General features: G+C 42.5%; 4 protein-coding genes across 4 annotated transcripts; 2 read left to right on the top strand and 2 right to left on the bottom strand.

The window, feature by feature from the left end:
* Positions 1 to 263: 263 nt before the first annotated feature.
* LOC144718855 (coiled-coil domain-containing protein 154-like) lies at positions 264 to 5304 on the bottom strand. Its single transcript, XM_078594428.1, has 5 exons — positions 5228 to 5304; positions 4785 to 4880; positions 3435 to 3558; positions 1382 to 1483; positions 264 to 416 (listed from the first exon to the last, which is right to left on the bottom strand). The coding sequence occupies exons 1-5, from the start codon at positions 5239 to 5241 to the stop codon at positions 264 to 266; spliced, it is 489 nt and encodes a 162-aa protein (XP_078450554.1). The 5' UTR covers positions 5242 to 5304.
* A 1201-nt stretch (positions 5305 to 6505) lies between these two features.
* Positions 6506 to 8927, bottom strand: LOC144718573 (uncharacterized). Its single transcript, XM_078593945.1, has 3 exons — positions 8808 to 8927; positions 7671 to 8146; positions 6506 to 6746 (listed from the first exon to the last, which is right to left on the bottom strand). The coding sequence occupies exons 2-3, from the start codon at positions 8141 to 8143 to the stop codon at positions 6506 to 6508; spliced, it is 714 nt and encodes a 237-aa protein (XP_078450071.1). The 5' UTR covers positions 8144 to 8146; positions 8808 to 8927.
* Positions 8928 to 11989: 3062 nt separating this feature from the next.
* POLDIP3 (DNA polymerase delta interacting protein 3) lies at positions 11990 to 21805 on the top strand. The gene is made up of 9 exons (XM_078594425.1): positions 11990 to 12123; positions 14192 to 14696; positions 15246 to 15608; positions 15751 to 15831; positions 15953 to 16102; positions 16218 to 16310; positions 17679 to 17808; positions 19076 to 19139; positions 20479 to 21805. The coding sequence occupies exons 1-9, from the start codon at positions 12062 to 12064 to the stop codon at positions 20657 to 20659; spliced, it is 1629 nt and encodes a 542-aa protein (XP_078450551.1). The 5' UTR covers positions 11990 to 12061; the 3' UTR covers positions 20660 to 21805.
* Positions 21806 to 24769: 2964 nt separating this feature from the next.
* Positions 24770 to 27207, top strand: LOC144719208 (uncharacterized). The gene is made up of 2 exons (XM_078595100.1): positions 24770 to 24871; positions 26315 to 27207. Exons 1-2 carry the CDS (start codon positions 24776 to 24778, stop codon positions 27062 to 27064), a joined length of 846 nt encoding a protein of 281 aa, XP_078451226.1. The 5' UTR covers positions 24770 to 24775; the 3' UTR covers positions 27065 to 27207.
* Positions 27208 to 27552: the final 345 nt, after the last annotated feature.

The raw sequence follows: 27552 nt of genomic DNA, 5'->3' as shown, positions 1-27552 counted from the left end.
TAAATGATTAATAGAGATCCAAATTTTGGGGATAAAAACCCAGTGGTAATGGCTAAGACTTTTCGGCCAAGGCAATAATAGCATCAAATGCCATGCGTGCCTCGTCTCTCCATGATGCCCAATTGTGAGATTATCTCATTTGGCAACTCAGAAGGTAATGCTATTATCTCGAATTAATTACTAGATTTTTCTGGGGGCAAATACGTATTGGAAAGCTTGACATTTGCCACGCATATGCATCATTGTTTCTGCCTTATTTAGCATCAAATTGCGCTGGTCGCTGATACCTTCTGCAGATCACGAAGAGCCGTCAGCTCCTGCTGGTGCAGCCGCTGCAGTGCCGTCAGCCGCTTCTCGTTGTCTTGCCGAAGGCCTTTCTCAAAAGCCATCTGTCCACATTCCAGAGCTCGCATGCGCTGGACACAACAATTCCGTCAGTATTATGCATTTAATAAGCTAAAAATACGTTAATTCATTTTAGCTGCAATTTAAAATTCGATTATGTAATCTGAGTTATGAAAAACCCAGTCATTTATAATGTACTTTGCAGTCTGACTTCTCCTTTGCATTGTTGTGCACATTTATTAACGTCCTTAGGCAGTGCCAGATTGTCTCCAAAGTGATCACGGACGGCTTAAAGCCTCAGAGGCACAAGGCAGCAGTAGGCGAAAGTAGCTTCACTGTACTAATGATTTGTAAAGAAGATGGAACTCATTGTTGTGTTCTATGGGAACCTCATTTGCCAGTAAAAAATATGATAATTGGTTCTTTACCCTTCTATCTGGCAACAAAACTGACACCTTTTTACAAGGAGTCATGTTTGCATAGACCGCAATACCTGCAGTCATAATACAAACAAAAGAACATAACTCTGATAATGTGCACTGTCCGTAAAGTTGATTGATTGGTCCAACCCATATGAGACTAGGCTCTAAGGAAACCTGTCTCGGGTGTGGATCAATCAACTTTACGGACAGTGCACATTATCAGAGTTATGTTCTTTTGTTTGTATTATGACTGCAGGTATTGCGGTCTATGCAAACATGACTCCTTGTAAAAAGGTGTCAGTTTTGTTGCCAGATAGAAGGGTAAAGAACCAATTATCATTGTTGTGTTGCTGTCTAAATTAATATGGCCACAATTGTGACCCTTGATTTGATTTAAAACAAGGCTGTGTGCATTATATACGCAGGATGGTGATATCGCACAGCAAGGTCCGATGGGAGGACCAATCCTATTGGCTACAAATCTATTTTTGTCTATGAATAATTAGTCTTATTACCTACAGCCAGCATTAACTGTTTCGTCAAATTAAGTTTCTTCTTCATAATTTACAGAGATTGTTAGCGTCGGGTTTTGCTGTGCACTTTGGCATAGCTACCTTCTCGATTGCCAGGAACCTCTGTAGAGCCTCCTCCCGCATCTTCATTTCCTTCGACACAATCTTCCCGCTCACCTCGTCCACCATCTCTGAAAGCTTTCCCTGAGACGTGTGAACATTTCATTCGGGATTATTCTCGTGCCAACAAATTGAAGATATCGGTTGTAAGGACACAACTGGAGTATTTTTTTGACGAGTGAACTTAATAATGAAAAGCAACATATCAGTATACGGTATGAAGAAAGTTTCAATCAGTGCATATTAGCTTCTATAGTTAATAGATCACAAACATGGACACTGCGAAAGAAAATGCAACAAAAGCTGAAATGATCACAAGGAAGCGCGAAGAGGTTCATACTTGTTATTACAATACATTGAGAGGTAGAATAAGGAATACATAGAGAATGCATGAAGTTGAAAGAGGTATTGATGTAGTCATACTCTCTCCAATGACACGTGCCTTCACCATTCACCACTTAATTTGTTTCCCGCTTCGTTAGCTGCGTTATCACGATGTGTAGGAATAACTAAAAATACTCAAGAGCGAATGGTGAGCAGTGATATAGCTTTCACCTTCCTGGCATCTTTTAATTGCCACTTCGACCTTCAAAGCGGCTTTCATTTCGCTACTTTGACCTTTGCAGGCCGAATTTAATCAAAACAAGCGCGTTCCAAAGCAGGTTAATTTAATGGTTACTTTTTTTTTATTACTTACACCTCTCATAGGCTCGAGGGTGCTGTTATTGATTGATGAAGTGAAATGATTTGATGCAACAACATACGTGAACATGCCCTCAGCTATTTTTCATTTGAGATTTGTATGGACTATTGATCATTGTAAATGCTGAATTCATCAAACGTGCATTTAGGTTAATGTTGCACGCTTTGGATGCCAATGGTTAACACAGTATATAGTAGATTATAATTCTAGGTTTAACATGAAAAATAAAGAATGCTATGATTTTTTGCCTTCAGAAATCCTTCAAAGTATTACTTTTTAATTATTCCAATGATTCTTAAAAATAACTGAAATTATATTTATGGTGATGTGTTAAAAATGTTACATAAAATAATTTAATCACATTTTCAGTTGCAGTCAAGTGTGAATTGTATATTTAAAGTTGTATGTAGTTATAATTCAAATAGCTGAGGATTCATTTTGTAAAAAAAAAACTATGTGGCTTCTGCCACTGCACACTGAAGTAGAGCCATGACTCAAGTGTTGTTCTTGCACCTTTACATAAAAGCACTCCTGAAACCCACATAGAACACCATATTACGCCAAATTCTCTGGAGTGTAAGCCCTCAAGGCTCAACAACCATGACCTACAAAAAATAATAACACTTTGAATACTTCTGGTATCAGAAATGCACGCTGAGATTCTATATTTAAGTCAAATCAAGTCATTGCAATTCAGTACAGCCTATTCATTTAAATAATGTCACACGAACTGAAACCCTGGCCAGATTCTACAAATTTCCATTTAAAGAGGTACATTGCATGGCTACATAGTAAAAGCTTCAAAGTTAAGGCAAACACTTTGAAGTTTAAACAAGAGGTATAATTTTGGCAGGCTTTAAAATTATTTGTAATTTGGGGTCGAATTTTGGTACAGTAATTAGTGCAATGTGCTACTAAACCAGCCACCTGAGTTGTATTCCTGGCAACATCTAACGTCAGTGGCCAATTATATTTGAGCTGGTCCCAGGTACCCCCTCAACCGCTATGCACTAACCAGCACGGTGAAGTATGGTCGAACCCCCATGACTGAGATGGCACAGGGAGATCTGCATCCAGTAGTGAAAGACAACGGGCTGTAAATTATATTTGTATTTAAATATGTATAATATGTTCACGTATAGCCCATTACACCTGTCTTTTGTGCAAGGTGGTCACCCATCCAATCACTATCCAAAGTCAACCCTGCTTGGCTTCCGAGATAGGACAATGTCGGACACAATTGAACAGCCAAATAGAAAAATGTAGATGTTGCAGTGGAACATTGTATAAAGCGTAACGTATCATTGTGTGATGTAGGGGAGCACCAAACACCTGCATGAGCGCCCCCTGTCCCTCCGTCTCCTGCTGTCGCTCCTCTATGTGTCCGCGCAAGGCCTGTAGCGTCTCCGCGTGCCTGCGGTCGTGCTCCACTTGGGCTGTGCTCAGTTCATTCAGCCTGGTGATGGGCAGAGACATCCATGGCAGAGACATTATCATTGGCATGCTGTTTCTGTGCAGTGTCTTGATATGATGTAGACGCTGCATCCATCTAAATGGTCGCTGCTGATGTTGTACTTAACGCTTTGATTTTACCAGAAACTATTGACAGAAAATTTCGGGACGATTGGCAAACCGTTCATATGTTTTGTTACAAATGGGGATACAGTGTATCTCGGCAATGTTGTTCTCATGTGTTCAAGTCACTGGTTATAACTTGGAATAATATGGTATTCAATTGTGAAGAGTTTTGTGCAGTACTGTAGTTTCAGTACTATTCTAAAGACAAATTAGAGACATGGTACAATCATTGTGTGGCACATTAGGAAGGGACCACTATTTTAATTATGTCCTTGTGCAGCAAGGGAGTAAAGTGTGGTTCTGTGAAAGTCCTGATGTGCTGTTCAGTGCATCAATGGACGTGTGAACAGCAGCATGTGATGCCTGAGTTGGGCCTGTAGGTGGCTGGCAGGGTTAATGATTAACCGGACTTGGACGCCAGTCACATGGTTAATGGCGACTGAAGAATTACTGTGTGTGACACACGTGCTGCTACATTTTACAGAGTGATGGTGCTGTTCTTCACAAGATTGCTATTAACCACAAAAAATGTGTCTGCCCTCGATTTGGAGCACCTGCCCACGTCCTTCATTTCGAGTGTGCAACAATTGAATCATCATCCACGTGTACATTGAAGAGAAATGGAAGGTTATCTCAGTTATTCAGTGGAAGAAGTATTGTTGAAACAAAATGTTCATAATGCTGTGATTCAGTGCAAAATACATGGAATGGTAATTCGTGACAACTCTGAAAGTACTCAAATGCACTTAGCAGCGGTCAGAATTAATAACTAAAAGTGGATATTTACGTAAAAAAGTTGCATGTAATGTGCATCCTTTGCGATTTGATGAATTATAAAGATTTTGGGTCAGAGGTTGTATTCGATAATCTTTTTTGGGATATTGTGATGACTGTAGCAGCCTCTAGTGACAGCAGTTATCACGTAAATATCTTACATACAAGGCATACGAATTCAACAGTCAGTTCCTACACGCTTGATTCGATGTATATACAGCAAAATATAGGTTCGATATCTATATCGATCAACTAATCATTGCACAATTACATCTGTAATATAAAGCTTGAGTTATATAAATGTATATATGTGTGTATATCGATACTTACCTTGCCTCCATAGTCTGAATCAGACTTCTTTTTTCAGATTCCACCATTGCCTGCTTGTTTCGAATATCTAGCAATGCATTGTGGATATCAGAAAACCTACGAACAATAAGAAATAATAATCATGCAGAAAATGATGGTTAACCTTGTGTATTACACACCAATCACACCAAATATATTGTTTTTAAATATACATTCACGGAATGTTTTACGGCACGCAATATACCAACCCATTAACTCCATCATAGATTTACTCAAAATAACGTGGTTAAGACTGGTGTGGGTTAATGCAAGTCGGTGCTAGTCTGTAGCATCGGGAAGCAAATGACAAATTCGTGTTGGAATCTGCTTTTTAATAGTAAAGAAGATGTAATCCATTTTATTGTCAAAGTAATGAACTTAATATAATTCGTTTTTGAGCAGCAACTAATACTGCACGTTTGTACCTGTGCTCAAGCATGCTTTTCAAATGATTGCTGGAGTACTCCGTCACGTGCCTTTCTCCACTTATTCTCTGCAACGTCTCCACCTGAAGTAAAGCAGGTGCATTTAGAGAAGGTTTAGTTATTGGTTTTAATATTACGTAAAAATTGCAACCAAAACAAAATCAATCGAGATGAGAGATGCCACAAGTTGTTCTGAGGTCAAGAAAGGAAAGTCAATGTAGGGACTTGAGGATTGGAGTTAAATGGTTCCATGTATGATCATGGGTAAGGAGCATTGAAGCTTTCATTTACATTTAAATGACTGGATCAGTGCAATCAATGTCCATGTATCCACATTTTTCCTTGTAGGGGTACAAAAGGATACATTTTCAAGCGTGGTTATCTCTGAGTACAACACATCTACGATAGTTTTTTTTTTAAATTATATCCCTTATTAATTCTACCAGCCCCTTTTTGGCCAGTATCAATATGATAAAAAAAATAGGCTTTACCCTTTCCAGCAATCATACAGGTGTTACGATGTTCAAACAGATCTTTACAAATCAAATAATACCAGTATCCTGTAATAAATTTCGATTTAAATGCTTTCGTGACTGTAGGGATTCATCTTCTTGTTTCTTTCGGTAAAGTCACGTAAAAGCGAAATGATGAAATAATAATAAAACATAATAAAATACAATTTTCACGACGTTTCGGCTGCAACGCAAGCAGCCATCCTCAGGTGAAGAACAGGTCTGTCGGAAAGACAGCGTCTTTTTTACCGAAAGAACCAAGAATATGTATCCTGTAATACATACATTACATGCAAACATTTCTCTTCTACAAAAAATTGGCTAAACATCACAAGCGCGACTCTCCAAAAAAATCTGGAGATTCAAATATTTCCTGGGCATATAACTAACCCATCTCTTCAGATCTCGTAGACTAATCAGGCATGAGCCTAGACAGTGTTTGGATGGGTAACCACCATGTATAACCGGTTGTTAAAGGTTGTGCGGCTACGTAGTGGGGAGTAGAGAGCTGTGAAGTCAAATCCATTGTTCTAATGTAATTCTATGCTTTCGCTCTTCTCTCCAAAAGTGGGCTCACGTAGAATTTGGTAGGACGCCACTTTTGTTCGCACGCAGACACTTGAATGAATGAATGTTAAAAAGAGATCCAAAATCGTCTTTAAAATCTTCTCTCTCTAACATCAGAAGATTTTAAATTCAAAACTCATCCCTAATGTACACCGCATCTCATCGTTGACAGCAAGGTTCCTTCTGTGACACAATTGAGTTATGCCCCCCACCCCATGGTCATGGTACTGCTGCTGTTGGTGCTCACAGCTGATCTGGCTTCGACGTCGCTCCTGCGGATGAGCTGTCGCATCTCGGCGTGGAGGAGCTGCAGCGCCGCCGCCTGATCCTCGAGCTGGCCACGCGTCTGCCGGGACTCGCGCGCGAGCTCCGCCAGGGACTGCCTCAGATCCACCTCCCCACGCCGCCTCTCGCCCACATCCTCGCGAATATCCGCCAGCCTTCCGCGGCACAACGAGCACGTAAACGTTTGCAACGATTTTTGTAAATTATTATAACGATCAGTGATATGCACTGGTCAAAGTTGCACTCTCGCCGCAGCGGCGAGGTGTTATTTCATTCTACTGGTATAAATGAGGGTGTGGATTCGATCCCGAGCATGACGCCTGTACGTCTGGAGTTTGCATGTTCTCCCCGTGGTCGCGTGGATTTCTTTCCGGGTCCTCCAGTTTTCCCTTCTACATTTAGAAACATGCGTCGAGAATATTTGGCTGCTATAAATTTCCACGTGATCAGCCACTTCGTTGAGCTATCACTTGTGGCCAGGTCGCCTCTGAAAAAGAGCGAAATAGCTCAGTGGACCTTACCTGGAAACATTTAAATAGTTGAGTTTTAAAGGTACGGTTTGCTTATCTCCATAGGTGGCACTGAGGCAGTGGTGGGAATTCCACTTTCCCCTACGGTACAGGGTAGAATGTAGAGGCCGACAGCAATTAAAGATCGATTGACGACGTAAAAAGGGGACCTGTAACAGAACGTTTTGTGGGACTGCATGAAGCGATTGCCGGAAAAGTGGAGAAATTTCATCCATCCTCATCATCGACCGACTCTTGATGGTTGACAGAAGAGAAGAATAGAAATAAGATGGCATATACCAGTTTTTTCATCGCACAATTATTAACTTCCAACGTAGAAGTTATTTGAAAGGATTTCAGATGAAACCCTGGAATCCGAATGGAAACTTAACCTCATGACCTGATGAGGACAGGACAATTAGGATGAAAATTTGGCACAAGACAGACAAGTGGAAACAAATGGCAGAATGTGTAGCGGACACCTACGGCGTATCTACCCATTGCTCGCGATGATGATGAAACAAACAAACAGATGGAGGAAAGCCCAGCACAGGTGGCAACTTTAACTACCTTTGATCGAGCTGGGCCCTGCATGCCTGCACCACGCTCTGCTCCAGCTGCTTCGTGCGAGTGGCGAGGGTACCAAAAGCCAGCTTCTCCTCGTGCAGCGTCCCCTCGGCACGCTGCAGACGGGACACGATGCCCGCCACGGCGTCTCCGCCCGCACGCACCGAGTCCATCAGGGCGACTCGAGCCGCCCGCTCAGCCACCAGCCTCTCCACCGTCTCCGAGCGCAGCTGCCTGAAGTCGCTCTGCAGCTGGGCCACATCTGTCCTCAAGCCGTGCACCACCTCCGAGCGGAGCTGCCACACCTCGCCCTGTAGGTTTCTTGCCAGGGCGTCGTCCGTGGATGCGTGCGGAGGCGCATGCCTCTGTGGTGCTGAATACTCCGTGATGGGATGTGTCGAGCTGAGTCTGATCGCAGGCAGGCGTAGGACTGGGACCGACGACAGGTCCGAGGCATCAGCACGGCCTTCTGACATGACCTGATGAGCAGGAGGAAGCGTGTCGTCATGGTCAGTAGATTTTTAGAAGGACGTATCATATTCATAGCGTGGAAGAGTAGGCCAAATTCCTTTGAGGTTTTCAGGCTGTGGATTTACCTTTTTTATGTGTTATTTTAATACTTCGGTTTTTTAAAGCAATATACGTTAAAAAAACACATTCAATAAATTGTTTTTTTCGCTGACCAATGCTGCTAAATCTTTAATCTAACAAGTCTTCATCTAAGCCTTTATAAGTGAGGTCTAACTTTCTCCCCCATAAGGGCTAAGCGGTAAGCCATGCCCAACCACTGACTGCCTATGCCACTCTAGGCATAGGCAGGGAGTTCAACACAAAGTCATCCGGATTCTGAAATTGGCAAAAACGAAATGCAAATAAAATTCAAAAACACTTCTGCGATAATCTTCTAGAATACGGTTATGAAAATAAATCGCACATTTATCAAACTGACTATAGACATTGACAATAAGCTTTTCTCAAAGGCGAAAGCAAATAAGAGTTGTAAATTAGCCTAAGCCATTAAGATAGAAGCCGTGTACAAAAATCACATTTCGATAACGTAACAATATTTATACTCTTTTATTTACAATATTTCCTCAATAAATACAACATCCACACACACACATATAAAAGTAACCTTACAATTCGCAGAAAAGTATCCAGGAGACTCAATGCGGCGCTGCTTATTGATAAACTCAATTGTGACTGCGATTTGAGTTCCTGTTGTTTAAGGGAGGTGAGAGCCCTCGAGGTGTAGCCGTCATCAAGTGGCTGGAGCACCACCCTCACGCTCCACTCTCACAACTGAAAGTCATCGAGGCTATTACTGTACACAGATCGTGGCCATTGACACTCCCCTATGCGTGTGTGCGGTTTTTTTTGGGGCTGTTCGTGCAGGGGACCAGCCATGTGTGAGGCTATACGAGTTCACGGCTGCCACTTAGGTGGGGCTTTTGGATTGAAAGAAGCTCTGTTCAACGCTGATGGGGCGGCACACGAACAGAAGAGTGGGCTAACAAGAAGGGCACTTCAAGCAGTCTCCTTCACGCGCGGCCACTCTCTTGCACCACCCTCTCCTCCTTTCGCTTGTGCTTGTCGAGGCACTCCTCTGTGTACAAATGAAACACGTTCACGTACTACCCATACCTCCTATATGTTTTTTTAAATTCCTCGTGTTCATTTAGAACAACAACCATAATTTTACATTCAGCTGGTCGAGCCAGATGATTGCGTCAGGAGCATCAGAGTGGTGGTCGCCCTGATGATGCCTCCGTTTTTGTGAATCGGGTGGCCAGCTGAATCACTGAAAAGTCAATCTCAAAATGAACATTTAAAAAAATGTGGATGAAAATCAACACCTATGGAAAACAACTACATGTACGGTTCTGGAGTGAATGTAGTCGACAGACAACACATTATGTGAAATTTAATGCTGTAATGCCAACACAAGATGTGAAATTGCATGTGGATACAACACTAGTGGTCTATAGATTTCGATGCTTGGAAAGATGGCACTTGTTTGCAGTTGGGCCATGTCACTAGAAAACGTGTGAAAGCAACTCATGGTTTTGTTTAACATATTTTCTGCTATTTTTTTGTGAAAACGGGAAATTGGAAACATCATGATTCCCACCGAGTGGCACAAGGGCGCAGTGGTTAGCGTACCGGAGTTCAAAACTTAGCCTTAGCTCACATACTGGCGAGTGATATGAGAACAACTCCCCTTCCACCAACCAGTGTGTTGAAGTATAGCCCCCCCAATGACTGACACTGCAGCATTGATTCAGTAAATTAGAAGCAAGACTCTGGACTGTTTTGCTTGAATCAATGCTGCTGAAATGATGCACTCCACAGACCACAGAACTGTCGTGGCGCTGACTGTTGTGTAATTTTATTTATTTATTTTATTCACGCGAAGAGAGAAACATTTGCAGGAGACAGCTTCTGCTTATCTATATTTGGGACATTCTCCACCGGGACCCGATGGTTATGTTGAGCTCTAGTCTCCACATCGTGCTCTCCTGCCTGCCACAACATGTTCAGGAACTAAAAGCCAATGTCGAGGTCTGCTGGCCACCAAGAGAACATCTGGATCTTTATTTATACTGGAGGAATCCGATGAGCTATAATGTTACTTTTTACAGATGTCCAGTAGGGGCGGGTCAGAAAGTTACAAAAACAATTTAAAAAACTCCATGGTTCGTGTAGCGTGTAGCGCTCACTGCACTTAGTATAACGCGTAGGTTTTCACGACCAATATTATACATAATAAAGGTGTTTTGGATTAGATCATGTAAATATCAATGTGTCGTGAACCCAGCACCCGACACAGCCAATTAGTGAGTTTTGTCACGTAAACAAAACGTGCCAATTAGTTACGACCGATGTGTTGGAGAGTAAACTAACAACATTTACAATATTAATGACGTTTCACTGGTGATTACAACCAACTTCATCAGGCGATTTCCAAGAATTGTGAACAAGTCTTCCTGTTTCGGGCTTAAATAGAGGAGCAAAGGTGATGGGGTCAGACATTGTGACGATGTGTGACGAGGGGGGGGGGAGTGTTTGAGAAATGTGACGTCACATCAAAATGCCCAACTTTAAATAAATATAGACAACACGTTCTACTTAATTAAATAGACTTTTTAATACATGTTTTCTCCTACAACATCAGAGTGCAGCGCCACATTAAATACACACTACAATGACAATAGTTTAAAGCGATCTGAAGCAAGTTTTGTTTTTGTGGGGGGGGGGGGCAGAGCTTTGTGACGTCATATTTGAGGGGGGGGTCTGACTTTTTGTGACGCCGTGTGACGAAATGGGGGGGGGGTCAAAAATCGTCCAAAATCGCGTGACGTCATTTATGGACGGCCCCATGGCATCACTGTGAGCCGATCAGGTGCGATGACTAGAGGGGGGTTAATGTAGTCATATACATTACAATGAGTTACCTATTACCAGTTGGGTTAGTCACAGTTAACCAACATAATTTACTAATATAATGAGCCAAGAATGTATGTGTGTAACGTCACTCCATGTCGACCAGCCCCCCTAATTAATAATCATGAAGAGGTGGGGTCCTCCACATGGACCCCCCCCCCCCCGTCATTAATAATCATGAACGGCGGACGTCACTCCGCATGAAGACGGTGGAGTGGAAACGAATATTTGTTTACGCAACAATCACAATAAAACGTTGATTTACATCTTTAATATTACAGCTTCCGTCTTAGGACGGGCTAACAAGCTAGTGAATGAAATAAATACGTAACTAAATGGTGTATTACTTTTTGTTATTTCTCTCAATTTCAAAAGATTATCTAATTAGTCTTGATTTGAATCTTGATTTGAAGCTTTCTTGACCAGTTAATTAGTTTTTACGAAAAACATTATCACAATCAATATAACGTCATTGCTGGCACGCATGTTCTGGTAACTTCCCGACAATCTTTGACATTTCTTTGGACTTTGTACCAGAATTCGCCTGTAATTGATGTAAATGTATGTTATTTGTGTTAATTCATCGATGCCAGTAATATGGCATTGGGGAGAGGAGGGGGGGAGAGGAGGGGGGGAGAGGAGGGGGGGAGAGGAGGGGGGGAGAGGAGGGGGGGAGAGGAGGGGGGGAGAGGAGGGGGGGAGAGGAGGGGGGGAGAGGAGGGGGGGAGAGGAGGGGGGGAGAGGAGGGGGGGAGAGGAGGGGGGGAGAGGAGGGGGGGAGAGGAGGGGGGGAGAGGAGGGGGGGAGAGGAGGGGGGGAGAGGAGGGGGGGAGAGGAGGGGGGGAGAGGAGGGGGGGAGAGGAGGGGGGGTGCGCGAGCCGCACCCCGCCTCCCTCCACGTCACTTCCGGCACTCCCGGCATGCCCCCTGCGTGCTGGGCGAGCATCCGAGATGGCCGACCTGTCTCTGGACGAGATCATCAGGAAACGCGGCATCCAAGTGAAGGGCGCCAGGTGAGGCGGGGGGGAGATTCTCTCTTTCTGGCTGTGATCATACCGCGACTAGAGGCCACCGCGGGGCCCGAAAGCGACGACCGCGCGTGGCCAGGGGGTAGGCCGCGATTGTGCGACGCCTCCACTCTTGTTACACCAGACGGGCGCGAAGCCCACACGCCTAGGCCGCACAAAATGAGCCACTCGAGTTATTTGTCTTAGGGGCTTTATATATTTACGCGATGTAACCCAACAACAACAACAAAATACTCGTGTGTTATGGATGATGTTGGTCGCGAAAGCCTACGTGTTAAACCGCGGGGTTGTCGTTGAGGTTATTAAGTTGACGATTGGAGTTGCCGATAGATCGATAATGATCGCAGTGTCAGTTGTTCATCCGGTGAGGCTCGCCGAGTTTCGAATAAAAACAACTTTCTCGGGGAGAGGTTTTGCATTGGATTGGGGTTGGTTTTTGTTTTAATTCAAATGCGCGTACCGAGGCGGTGCCCCCCCCCCCACTACCACAGATATCTTCTCTCTTCACCCCGCACTGATGAGTCGTGGTTAAATATCCCATTACCGACGCGGCGTGGGGAGGCCTTAATCGGTGGAATCAGGATCACTGGAATATATTAAAATTGAAAAGTTAATTTACACAGGTACAGTACCGCTCTACTGAGTAATGTACTGTGTACCATCCACCGGTGTGCTGTACTAGTAACGGCACGTTCTGTTTGCGTGACAAACCTTACTAATTGGCTGTGTGGGGTGGTGGCGGGTTTAACGACACATTTATATCCACGCTATCCCACAAAAAAAATCGATATTATGGATGATATTGGTCGCGAAAGCCTACGTGTTAAACTGTATACCATATTGTATATATACAGTGCGGTTTCATCTCTTAGTTCTATGTTGCCAAAGTCCAATGTTTCAGATCCATATTTCATCGCAGGTAATATGCTGTTTAAAAATGTATTCATAAGCATCTATAAAAAGTGCATGGTTGGGGTTATACTTATCGATGGAACACGTGGATCAGAGAACATGCGCAAATTAGAGATGTATATTCTTGGGTCTTTTGGTAAAGTCACGTAGATACGTCACGTATTTACGTGACTTTACCAACAGACTCAAGAATATGAATTCCTGCAGTCACGAAAGGTTTAAGTCAAGATTTAATGAGACGTGTTGACTTAAAAGTAAGTGAGCTTGGGCAGGCCAGGTCGTTGGAAGGAATTGATGATGGTTGCTTGTCAAAGGAGAGACCATGCCAGAGAGTACGTCTACTGCTAAGATGTAGAAATGAGATCAGTTAATGTGTCAAATGAATTGCTGCTTCGCATGGCTGAAAATCCTTTGTCCAGTAGTGGATTGATCATGCTTAGTTGTCTCTACTATTACAATAATTACCACAAAATACACATGTTGAGTCCATACATTGACTAAGTTAACACATTCCTGTGGAGGGAGCTGGTAGGAACGTTGGGTTGCTCGGTCAATTGCCAGGGTCAACGGCGGCGTGGTGTATTCCGCAAATATGCCCGCCGGCGTGAGTAGGTTAAACATTGAGTTTTATAAGGGCACCACGGGGTGACCAGCCCCTCCCCACCCAGGCCCACCTCTCCCACCCCCCACCCAGCCCCACCCTCCCCACCCAGCCCCTCCCCACCCAGCCCCTCCCCACCCTCCCCACCCAGCCCCACCCTCCCCACCCAGCCACTCCCCACCCTCCCCTCTCCACCCAGCCCCACCCCCCCCATTTTTGGATGCACGGCGGACGGACACAATAATCCCCTGTGGGCTGGTGGAACCAGGTGGTTCCTACCAGTATTATACGTGTTTATATAAGCCTCACCTCTGTCAGGAGAATTCTGCCAAGTTTTTGCAGGATCGGGTGATGTAATTAGCAGATGATTTTCACCATTGAGATGTTTGGCTAATAGCAGTTACATTGTATGTCTGTTTTGCTATGGGAGGAAACCCATGCATAACATGAGAACATAAAAAGTCCAGGCCCTTTTTGCTGTTACCACTGCACCACCCTGCCACCCAATTCTGTACTTCTGCCTTACTTTTGCCTTTGCAGAACTGGGCCCCGACCCACAAATGTTAACCTGAGGGCCAGACTGGGTGACACTGTCCCTGCACCATACAGTGGGCGCATCAACCAGGGCCCGTCCGGGGTGCGGCCTTTGTTGTCTCGCCCCTTCGATGCCCGGGCCAGGCTGGGCACGAGCGATGGACGGCCACAACCGCTGCTGGTGCGGGATGCTCGCGAGAGGCTGGGACCAGCAAAGATTGTTGACGCACGGGCGAAGCTGACAAACAAGCCGCCCACGCAACGGGTGATGGATGCACGGCAGAAGCTGTTGAGTGCCCGCAGAGGTCTGGGTGGGCCTGTGGCAGGGCCGGTGGTGGGAAGCGCACCCGCAAGGGTTGATAACAGGATGGCAGATGCCCGCCTCAAACTGAGCGGCAGTCGCAATGGAGTCACTGCGCCCGCTCAAAATTTTGCTGCCGTCACGCCGCAGTTCACTCAGGGAGCTGCACCGGTCTTCCGTCATGGGTTGGGCCTCAGCAAGACCATCATGGTGAGTTTGTGAGAAATTAGCATGTGGGTGAATTTTCTGACAATGAATCATGTAAAACATTGTTAATTGTAATCTTTCCTTAACTTTTAACCGGACCCTTCCTGTCATATTAATATGCTATCTGAATATACTATAGATTTGGTGTATAGTCTTGTATTGATATATCTGCATGCATTTGGTGTGAGTGGGAAGCATTAAAGGTTTAAATTTGAGACTTAAAACAAATATAGTGCATAGTTAACTCCCATTGTTTACTTAATGCTGTGTTCAAAATAAATATAACCTTGTAATTGTACCATTAACATAGATGTCAAGTGTAACTCATGAATTTCGGTGAGGCTTAGGGTACTATAACATTTTGTGTATACATGTGCTTGTAAAGGGGGGACATTGTTTCAATATAGCTTCATGTTTATTACGATGTAAAATATAAATGTAGAATGTGCGATTTTTTTTTGGCAATATATTTACATAATGGAGGCATTTTTTTCCTAAAATGGTTTTTCATATTGAAAAGCTGTGAAAATGTGCATGTTTTCCATTTTTCAGAAATCTGGACCAGGAATCAAACCTCAGACTGGACAGCAGGCTTCCACAGGTGTCCCACCTAGACCAGGATATATGTCTGGTCCTGGGCCTACATCAGGACAAGGTTATATGTCAGAACCAGCAATGCATTATAAGGATTTATACATGCCTGGACAGCAATACCTGGATAAACCTGCAGTCACGTCTGGACAGGGTTACACATCAAGACCAGGTGCTAATACTGGACAAGAATACTTGGCCAAACCCACAATGATGTCTGGACAAGGATCTGCACCTCGACCTGGAATGACCACTACAAAAATTGGGCTAACACGGACCATTGGGATGAACGTAAACCGCCCAATGCAGAGTGAACCACCGCAGGTAAAGACCTTAAAATACATTTGTCATTTTGTTTTATTTCCACATGTTTAGTTTCTCTTGTTTTCAGAAGAAAGCAATTACCAGTTTAAAAATGGTGGGTATATTTATAATAATAGATAATTCTCTGTTTTGTATATTTCAGAATGAATATAATATGGGAGATGAAGCCTATACAGATCCTAACATGAAAATGGCAGCAATTAATAAAAGGGCTGCTGATGAAGTAAGTACATTTACGTTAAAATATTTTCTAAGGTAGCATCTTATGAAATATGTACAGTGCCCACAAGTTCCGTTTTTCTGAAATGTAGATGTTAAACACAACTGTGTATTTGCTTTGTTAGGGGTTGAAAGGATGGACAAAGGTTGTGCCAAACCAGTCTTACTACACTCCTCCAGCCCCACCACGACCTGCCCCTACACCCCCATCTCGGCCTTCACGTCAGATGGATCTTCGTAATGAGATGTTCACCCCCAAGCCACAGACCATTCCGGTAGGAAATTGAGGTTTGAAAAAAGGTTGAGCTGCTGATATTTGTAGTATTGACCAGCAAGAGTTTGTATTTTTTTGTATCGAAACATGACCCAAAGCATTTTTTTTTCTTTCAGAAAGCTGCTTCCAGCACAGGTCCAAGCCCACTCGAAGGGGTAAAGCTAACAGTGGAAAATCTACATCCTGAAGTATCCGAGGAAGACATTGTTGTACGTATATTTCATTGTAAATTAGCTTTTAACATGGTTCACCTTGAAAATTACTGTCTGAAATTTAGATTTAAAAGTTACAACTTTAAAAACATGTTTAGTTTTAACTAGGATTGAAGGACCTTGTTCGATATTTCTTTGTACTTCAAGATTCTTCTTACAAAAATACTTTTGTCTTAATGGGCTCTGATGTGGTCCTAATTAAAGGCACAATAGACTCGATTATCCACGTTAATGACAGGGAGGATGGCCGCGGATAATTCAAAATCATGGATGATCCAAAATATCCCTTTTCTGTGTATTTCTATGCCAAAAACCACTAATATAGGTATAAATTATGTTTCGGTTCAGAAAATGTTGTTTGTTAATGAACAAAAACATTTGTTGTAAATAATCGGCTGAGCAATGCGCGTGCTCTGGACACTTTCCTGCTCCCACGCAGAAGACTGCCCACTAAGTGGATAGCAGCAGAGCCACTCCAATCAAAATCAAACGCCCCCCCACCACTGATGTAAAGATATGCAGCTTCTGTACTGTAGAGGCGATCACGTGGATTTCGGATTAACCAGAGCACATTTTTTTTTGTTTCAGCACGTGACTTGTAATTAACATTTTCAAGAATATCAATGTTTAGAAGTTTTAGATTATAAATTTGGGCTTAAGGGAAAATCAAAGAGTTATTAATTTATTTAAAAATATCAGGTGCGCAGTTAATCCGCAAATCGGATAAACCGCACGCGGATAATCGAGAGTCTACTGTATTTTCTTTGGAAAATCGTGTGTCGCATGTGTGGATATTTGCTGCTTTGATTGCATTTTGACCTGATTTTTGGTTCTAAGAAAAACATGCTACTGTTTCATGTATGCTGGTATTTTAAATAAGTGTGGAATTCAGGTGAGCAAGTGGCCTAAGAGTTTAGTGCCGAGCTGACGAGACTTATACCCTGGGATGAATCCTGAAAGCTTCTCGTAATTAAACCAGGTCTTCAAGTGTAGTGCTGTAATGGTCTTGGCTCAGTCACCAACAACTAACACACAAAAAAACCCCATCACATGTATTTGGCATCTGCACTGAATGTGGTTAAATTCCAGCTCCATGTGACTGTCATTTGATGCACTTTTCTCTGTAGCAGGGTGGATGGGAAAGTGATGCCCCCCCGCCCCTGTTATTTGGGCCTTCACTGTATGTAATAAGTATTGCTGTAACTCCTTTCAATGGGCTATTCTCGAACACAAAGAGTTGCACTTTTTCTATGAAATTTTCAATCATATTTTTAATCTCATGAAATGATACTGATAGCATAATTTTGGCCACAAGGAAGATGAAGGTTTAAAAGTAAGAGTGTGGAATTTTTGTTGTATTTTTAGGAGCTGTTTAGTGCTTATGGAGCACTCAAGCGCGCCCGCCTGGTCCAGGTTGGCATTGCGGAGGTTGTATACGTGCGGAAAGATGATGCCATTACAGCCTATGAAAAATACAACAATCGCTATCTGGATGGTAAGCCAGATTACATTCGCAGGCCCATTACCATTCATTATTTAGCTCTCCCAGTGGGTTTTCAGATCGTAGTGCGTCTGGTATCAGCATGATGTCCGACGTTTCGCTCCATGTACTGGAAACTTCAGGAACTGAACTAAATAGAGTTGCTTGCGGTTCCCAATGAAGCACACAGAATGTGGAGTGAAATGTTGAACATCATTCCGTACAAGATGCAATACAAGCCGAACACCATTGATAAGAGCTGTACAATAGAGCTGCAAATCCATGTAATCAATGATGTAATAAAGACTGACAATTGCATTTTCTTGCACTCTTAATTGACATTTTTTAAAATCCCATGTACTTTAACAATTACAATGTTGATTTTTAGTTTCTACTGTACTTGTAAAAAATACGTTATGTTCATAGAAATAGCATTTATGTTACTCTTTGGTTCTTTTGGTAAAGTCACATATAAAGAGAAAATAATAAATTAAATAATAGCATATGACGTTTCGATTGCAACACAAGCAATCATCATCAGGTATAAATGAAAGAGAAAACAAACCTAGTATACTTAGAAATATAATGCAATACAACACAGTCGGCTAACACAACAGTAATCACCCTATCTGGTTGATTATGTTCTTCCAGAGAATGCTAAATTTGAGAGAGAGATAAAACACAGAACCGGAGACAGACAGACATATAAGCAGAGAGAGATAACACAGAGACAGGGAGAGAGAGACACGCATAGGCACACAGAGAAACCAAGCCTCCGTGTCGAGGCCTTAAATAGAGAGAGAAGGAGGGGGGGGGCGGAGAGAGAGGGGGGGGGTAGAGAAATTAGCATGTTAATGAGTGGCACGGAGCATGCGCAACAACAAAAATGAGGGGAGACGGAGAGAGAAAACACACTAAATCAAATGAACCTAGCAAAATTTCGAAATGTAATGCAATGCAACACAGAGTTGGTAAACACACAATGCATGGCCTGGTTGATTACGTGTTATTCAAAGATTGCTAAATTAGAAGTTGAGTGTGAAATTTGAAAGACACAGACAGGAAGACAGATACACAAGCAGAGCGAGACAATAACAGAGACCCACAGAGAGAGAGAGAAAAAACAAACTTAAAACTTCCCCGTAGAAGTGGTTCAAACTTAATTTGGAGCTTTCGTGACTGCAGGAATTACTCTTTGGTTCTTTCAGTAAAGCTTCCTAACAAAGTCATTATGCTTGTTTAAAGTGCTCATTGTATAATGTATTTTGTTTGTATTTTACAGGTCAGCCTATGAAATGCCAACTTCACTTGAGCAAGCATGATCAGCAACCAAACTCTGCTCTCAAGTAAGCTTGCCTTGCTAATAACCATGCAATGGCTCTTGTTTTTGTTGTCCACTTCTTGCTAATGGCCTCCCAGATTCTCTTCTATTTTCTCCTTTACCCAATTTCGTATATCAAGCAGTGGCCTCCGTGGCCTCAAACCCTTTGAATTGGAGCTCTGAGATTGCGGTTTATTAAACATTTATGAAATATTGTATTGATAGCATTAAAATGTTACATTATTTGACCAGAATTCCCAAGTGTATTTCTATAGACCATATTATGCAAAAATAATCTTGGAGTTAATGAAAAGTCGTGCATTTGTGTTTTAATCATATTCAATTATCAACGATTGAGAGTTGTCAACTAAATCTAAGGTGGTCTAACGGGAGCTGTTTAGGCACTATTCCTTGCCATTTTTCCTGGGAAATGTCCAGGTTTATTGCATATATGTACAATTGATACTAGAGGAATTAACTATAATGTGATTAACACCAACACTGTCAATATAGGCCACTTAATATTGATTTAACACACAGGCTTTAATGACTAATATTCAAAATAAAGGTATTATGCGTTCGATCGTGTAAGATTAACATAATCAACTGTACGGTAATTGATTGTGACTCACCCGGCCATTAATACGTACTGCATATTCTCAGATGAACATAATCCATTGTAATTTATAGGACTACATATAAATGTTTTTTGCACTTGATAGGCTCATAGTGATAACATCACCTTTGCTCTATTTAAGACAGAAACAGGTTGACAACTTCATAATTCTTGGAAATAGCCTGATGAAGCTGGTTGTTTTGGCCAGTGAAATGTCGTACTCATAAATATTGTGTGCTGAAGTAGTCGCTTATTGGCACCTTTTGTTTACGTGACAATCTTTAATAATTGGCTGTCAGGTGGTGGTGGGTTAACAACGCGTAATATTGATTTACTCGTGACACTCCTACCACTGCCCGTAAGGTAGAGTAGGTGGTGTTGCACCCACCTGCGTTACGACCTGGGGTAATGCACCATTTTTATATTGAGTAAGCCAAACATTAACACACCTCAGCATTAACCAATAATAGTGCAAAAAATAATATGCATGTTGACAGTGTAGAGGCCCAAGTTGTAGTGACTAAAGTTGACTGAATTATACAATTAAAAACTGTTAACAGGTCAATTGAGCCCCTCTATTACCTGATTAGTGTGACTAAGGTGTTTCGTAACAGATACATTTTTGTAGGCTGTCTGTGAATGGTAAGGCCTCATTTGGCCAAGGGCTGTATTATATAAAGTCGCGGCAATATGTTCCTCTCCTTCAGAAAGTACAGCTATAGTGTGTGTGCATGCATTGTGCTGTCAGACGGTTGAGTGACGGTCCTTCCACCGCAAGCTACATGCAGCAGACTGCCTGGCGCCAGGAGAGCAAGCGTGCCGCATCTACTACCGAGCTCGACCCAGACGTCATCCAGTGGGCACTGTTCAAGTCCACAAGCTCAAAATCCAACACGTTCCGGCCTACTGCTTTTAACATTAAAATTTAAAATCCACAAGCGGCGCGTGCGTTGCGTGATGATTGTGAAAGAGCGATGTTGTAGATGTCTGCATGCTTCGGGCCTGCAGATTTATACATTGGGTTATGTTACTGTGGGTTGTATTCTTTTTCCCAGTAGCGGTATTGCTTCAGTGTGTTTATGAACACAATTTATACTTTTGTTTTCCATAAGCTTGACACGTGAGCCTTGTAAGAAATGGTAATCTTATAGCAAATTAAATTTGAAAAAGCCAGTTGAGAATAAAACATTACTATTATAAAATAGAGTAAGAAACATGCATTATTTGCTACCATCAAGATGCAAAAATGTACTTTTGTTAGCTGTTAGCTATGAGTGGATTGTGATAGTTTTTATTAAAATAAAATAATTGAGGTTTGCTTTTTAGGCTTTGTTTCATGTACATTTTTTTTGTTTGATCACCATCTGCTGTATGGCATATGCAGCTAGTAGACTGTTTAATGTAACCTTTTGTCATACCTGGTCTCACAAATATGAATGTAGATTTTTCCACATTTTCAGCCCGTAATGGATACACGTTTGTGTTTTTGTCTGCCATGTTGGTCTTAAGAAATTAAGCTAAATAATGCAAATATGAACAGTTTTGTTTGAAAAGCGTGCTTATAATAATGCCCGATCACAAATTCGTTTCCTTAGCAAATTGTATTACCATGGGGTAATTTCTGCTGAGGTTCTAAATTAAAATTTGGTTATAACATTCCTGTGTTTGAGGGCAAAAAATTACTGCATTGTTACTGAAACTTTACCATTTGAGTCCAGTATCCCCAAGCTCATGTTAGATATCTGGAGAAAATACCAGCCAGCAATATCACACAACATGTACCATGGGAAAGTGTAATTGCCTCTCCGATGAATATGAACTGTTGTAATATACTTTATCAGTAAGGTCGTGAATAATACCATAACCTTTTTTTCCCAAAGGATGCAATTCGCCTTGACGTTCTCTTGATAACACATTTTCACATAACGTAAATAGTCCGGACAACAGAACATTGCTGTGTATATTATACAAGTTTTGAATTTTGTAACGTACAGTACTGCAAGGTTTTCCACCTTACCTCTGCTTCTGAGTTAATTTTGTTTCCTGGAAAAAAATAAACTTTCTTTTGAATGTTACATATATGCTTGATCTCATCCAGTCGCGATAACAGCATTGAACCTGATATGTTTGTGACTGCTTACCACACGTCTTAAAAGTACACCGACTACTGTAATTAGTTCTGCAAGAAATGCAGTGCAGTATTGTGAATAGGGCAGGTGGTAAGGTATCGTTTTATTAATGAAAGTTGGGTCTCGGTACATGAATGAAATTGTACGCATATCTGTACAGCAATAACACATTCTCTAAATAAAATTGTGATCCCATGCCAAGCCATTGAATTGCAAGGGAAACACATGGTTACATTCCTACTTGTCACCTATCTTTCCATTTACAACACCGTCAGAATAAAATGATCACATTACACATTTGGATGCTGCCTTGATATGTTTAGGACATTCGGCCAAAAGAGTGACCACGTCTGAGAGGATGACCACAGGGTGACGAGGAGCGAGGTGGATGATTGCATCAAGTTTGCATGTTAATGTGACATTGGGAGGCCTTCATGCAGCAGTGGATTCATTAAAGCTATTCATAAAGATTGCCAATCTTGATTCTTTCGGTAAAGTCACGTATGTTTTATTTTTATTATTTTATTATTTCCATTCTACGTGACTTTACCGAAAGAACCAAGAAGATGAATCCCTGCAGTCACGAAAGCTTTAAATCGAGATTGCCACAATGTCAAGTGAATGCACTGCATTCTGGTGCTGTTGGAGTATGAAGGTTATCACTCTGGACTTGCAATCCAGAGGTCGCCGTCTCAATTTGATTTCGCGGCAGTAAATGTACACAGTCGATCGGCAGGCCCCATGTGGATAAAGTGTCGTTTTCCCACTTCCAAGATGTTCTCCCGAGTGGATGACCTTTTTCCAGCAGTGGTGTAAGAAAGCAGTTGTGGCGCTGCACCTTTACACGGTGTTAACATTGAAACGGAGGCTGAGGCACATCTCAAGGACTCCGATTGGCATTTTCAAGCTTTGGGTAGCAGTCTAAATTTAAACCTCCATTTCCAGCATTTTTCATTCGGCATTTAATGGGCATTGTACATTTAATTGGAATGATGGACCTTGTCTGATGTGAAAGCAGAAGTTACTCATCAGTGTCCTAATCCTATAACAGCTTGGTGAGAATTATATTGACTGTGTTTTTCCCTTAACGTCGGAAAAACGGATGTTGCAGACAACTTACCAGGTTATTGCTATTTCTTTATAAAAAAATAACCTGCCAACTTCCTACACCCATGTTAAATCACACTAACCCCACCTTTTAATAAACTCACAAACCACATTTGTATAACTGTCATTAACGTCATGGTGTTAAGCTATATAGAAAATGTCATGAGCCTCAAACCTTGTAAATCCTACTTCCAAGCATGTTATTTCCACCCTGATGCCTTATTTCCAAGCTGACTCTTTCAATGGCAATGGCTGAATTTTCGATGCTTTTATCATATGATAGCATATGCACGACGAACGGATTGTCGAATGCAGTCAAAAGTTCACTAAGATTTTTGCAGTCACAAAAACTTCAAATTTAGAATTCACTACTAATACCTGCGATCCATTGAGAACATTTCAAATCGCGCAATTGTTGAAGTTTGGTTCAATTCAAAATTAAGACAAGCTGTCATTGTGTTCTCACTTGTAAGATCGTGCCAGTAATATAATACACCCTGGCAATGGCACCTGAATGAAGAAAAATATGTTCGATGGCGTAATATAGACAGTGGAGGTGGAGGAGGTGCAGCTCATAGTGGCTGGGGATTCACGTGGATAACACTGGTCAACACACTTTTTTCTGGCATAAGGTATTCCAACGGTTTTAAGGTAATTTTGGGGTGCTGATTCCAAATCTGGCATCAGTTTTCGTCTATCACATCAGGTTTTTGAGATATCAAATATTGCATTTTCAATAAAAACTGCAGAATAAAAATATTAAATAAATGTGGATATCTACATAAAATTATATAAACACACTATCCTAAAAATACAGTCACTGACTCGCAACAACTTGCAATCATAAGTGACAGAGTTAATTTCGGGTAAAATAAATGAAAATGGGGTATGCCGATAGCATAAAAATGAGATGTGATAGAGCAAATCTGAGATCAGATTTGGAATAAGCACCCTGAAATTAGTCTAAAACAGCTGCAAAAGTCCAGGCCAGTGTAATAATAGGTGACCTAATAAAGATGAATACTTTGGATAAAGAACCATTGCAGCTTGTTGAATGTGCTCTATTACTCTTCGTAAGAAAATCAGCTACAACAGCTGCGCTACTTGCAAACAGCACACAGATAATCCGCTACCTTTCCGACACTATTGTGTTTAGCGCGTAAAAAAAGGGCCTGACTGCCAATTATCACTTTCGGAAATTGAGTTTGGGCTTCATTGTAAAGTCACGTTGGTCGTTATTGTGGGGCTTTGCACATGGGCGTTGTGCAATTTATGTACTTAATCTGACATGCAAGCGGGTTTTTTTCTTTCAAATCGGAGGTAGTTTCAAGATATATAAGCAAGAGGAGCATCGCAACTCTGCCACAAAGACACTCCTGCAACGCAAAGCAAGACTGTGAAAAAGGGGAAAAGGTCTGTATTAGAATATTCGTTACAAAATAATTTAATACAAACTTTAAAAAAAATGTTTAAGAGCCGATTTAACTCAAATTATAATTTGACAATATAATTTATTCGAAGACCAATTTACAATAAAGTAACCTCAAACTTATTAACGTTGTTTGGTTTCACCCTTGTACATTAACACAATCACGTGAGTTTATTTTCCATTTCTGATTTGAGCTGATAAAAGATGTCTGATTTGGTTCAATCGTGACAGAAATAAACTTCGTACAGTAATTTAACAATTGAACGTGTACTAGCATAGTTGTCAGAATGTAGTCGTTCCATGCTAAGATTTCAAGTGGTGTTTAACATTTTTACATGACGTTTTATTCCTGTTGTGCACACGTGCTCAGTGCTGCTGGAATGATGGGAAACTGCTCTCGACTGCTGCTTCTGCTGGGGATGCTGTCAGTCATCTCCCCAGCCACCAGTGCCATGTGCTGGGCACGGCTGGACCAGGTGAGGGGGGAAACACATTACCACTACTTCGATGGGCAGTGCTCGTAAGGCCGCTTGCTTCTAGCTCTACGAGGTATAAATTTCGATTTAAAGCTTTCGTGACTGCAGGGATTCATCTTCTTGGTTCTACGTGACTTTACCGAAAAAACCAAGAAGATCTACGAGGTATGTTTACATTGTACCGCATGTTGTTCAGCATGTCTGACATTTCACTCGTGCTGGGAGCTTCAGTCAAAAATAAATATCTTTAGATATTACGTGAAGGAGCTTCCAGAAGCAAAACGTCAGACATGCAAAAAAACCCGGCACAAATTTGAAACACATTCTAGAGCCGCTATACAGCACAACCACAGCAACCTAAGCAGTACAATGGGTTCCTTCTCTGACTCTTATTGTAAGTGTCTTTGTTGCGAGTTTCTTCATCTTTTAATAACCTTTAATTACAACCAGTTGAGAGCCTCCAGAATAGACTCTTCTCCTTCAATGCAGACATGCTAAAATATATGGTAGTGGTTATATGGTCAATTAATCAAGCCACCGACATCTTTCACAATCCGGAGATGTGATAATCCACCTAATATCTGCAAACGTGTTTCAGCCTTTGGCGACATTTGACAACTTGCCTTAAAAATATGCAGACAATTATATATCACCCCTGGTTAAATGTTTCCCCGTGATGCACGTTCTGCTACTTTGCAGTTAGATGCTTCATAAAGCCAAAAGGTAATGATTTCAGCCAGAAGATTTGTAATTTTCACAGACACTGGCTTTTCACCCAATCTTAAAAACAGCACCACCATTATCATCAGGTATTACCAACCATGACTCCTCAACTGCCAAACAACAGGATTACAAGAACTTCCTTGGATAGGATTTCCTTTAGGCAATTAATCCCCCCCTAACCTTAGCAGTTTATTTTATAGGAAATTTAAGGAGCACAAAAATACTGTTCAGCCGCTGTGGATCATGCCGCCGTGGTGTATTGGTTAGCTTGCTGAATTTGAAATTCAGAGGCTGTTGGTTCAATCTCCAAGCATTTGAAACAATGGGGAAATGTATTAAATCGCCCCTGCCTGTCCTCCCTGCAGTATAAATTTGTACACCACGGGTAGTCGATCGGCAGGTCTGGTGTGGTTTTAAAGTGTGAGTTCTTCCACCACTTCCAAAACGTCTGGCCAGCGAGGAAGAGTAAGACAAATATCTTCTGGAGTTCTGACAAGCTCTTTCTTATTGAAGCCTTTCTACGAGCAGTGGCCCGAGGAAGCAATGGTAGGGCAGCACTTTAAAATTTCCACATGCGGAGAAATGTAAAGGCTGGTGATCTCGATGGCACAACCACATCCTCTCCGCCAATATCGTATCACTGTCTCTTCCACCTCTGCTGCCACCCAATATCTCATCACCGTCTCCTGTCTCTCTTTCCCATTCACTGACACTTCCCAGGGGTGCTTCACCGACTGCAAGAAATACTGCAGCAATGGGACACGGGCAGGCACGCCGGCGGCGGTGCTGGAGAATCTGCTGGCATGCGTGCAGGTCAAATGCAACGACGACGGTGATGACAACGACGACGGTGACGACGCTCCCCTGCTGCAGTGGATCGCCAGCAGAGCCGAATCCCACAGCGATTTCGACATCGCCAACAACAAGTGGTGGCTCGTCCGCTGGGGTGGACAGAGTGGCCTGAGTGGCGAGGGTGGCCAGAGTGGTGGAAGTCCGAGGGTGGAGCAGGTGGATTTGGCGGGGCAGGTGGAGTCCTCCCCGGCCAGTAGTTCCAGCCAGGCCAAGCGTTCCGTGTCCTCCCCCAAGTACGCCATGGGGCATTTCCGCTGGGGCAGCCCCGATAAGGCCACCATCCGCAAGCGCAGACCGGTGCGACCCAACACGTCCGACAGCCCCGAGGTCCCAGACTACGCCTTCAATGGGGTGGACGGTCCGGCAGACGACGCGGGCGACTCCGTGTTCATGAGCCGCAGGGAGACGCCGGCCTCGGCCGGGCACCGTGGAGTGGACGCGGCGGCGGCGGTGACGGGGGAGGATGCCGAGGTTGGAAATAAAGACGGGGTCTTCCACGTGCCTCCGCCATTCAAACGCTACGGTGGCTTCATGAAAGTGATGCAAGAGATTGACCATTGGCCACTGGTGCCAGTAATCCGCAAGGTCATGCACAAGGAGAGCACAAAGTCGCTTTGAGCGCCTCCCGTGTTGAGGCGACGCAGTGCTTTGTTTAGGTCGGTTCATGAAACGTCGATTTGATTTGCATGCATTGACGTCAGGATGCATTTGTTGGTGTCGTTTACTTAAATTCAAAAATAAAAAATCTATTAATCGCTTCAGTTATTGTCTTTCTCCCTTGCAATGCAATACGACACGAGTGCTTACCAAATGTTGAAGGCTTACATTGAACATTTCTGCAATATAATAGATACAACTGGCATCATTACGCAACAGACAAACGCAAATATTGTACACCTCTCATTTAACAAGCCTGTTATGTGAACATCGAACATGCAGTCCTGCCTTATGCTACGTCGGTTGTGAGGGTTTTTTTGACCATACTTCACCACATTAATCACAACGGGTTGGTGAAAGGGGGTGCCCTCTGATATTAGCCGAGGTGGGAAACAACTCGCCGGTTCACGCAGTAGTGTGCGAAACGCTTCAGTTACTGCACCCCTCTG

This window comes from Lampetra planeri, chromosome 5 (genome assembly GCF_965212315.1).
Source record: "Lampetra planeri chromosome 5, kcLamPlan1.2.h2, whole genome shotgun sequence".
Classification (NCBI taxonomy): domain Eukaryota; kingdom Metazoa; phylum Chordata; class Hyperoartia; order Petromyzontiformes; family Petromyzontidae; genus Lampetra; species Lampetra planeri.
This window is presented reverse-complemented; position numbering and strand designations above follow the sequence as displayed.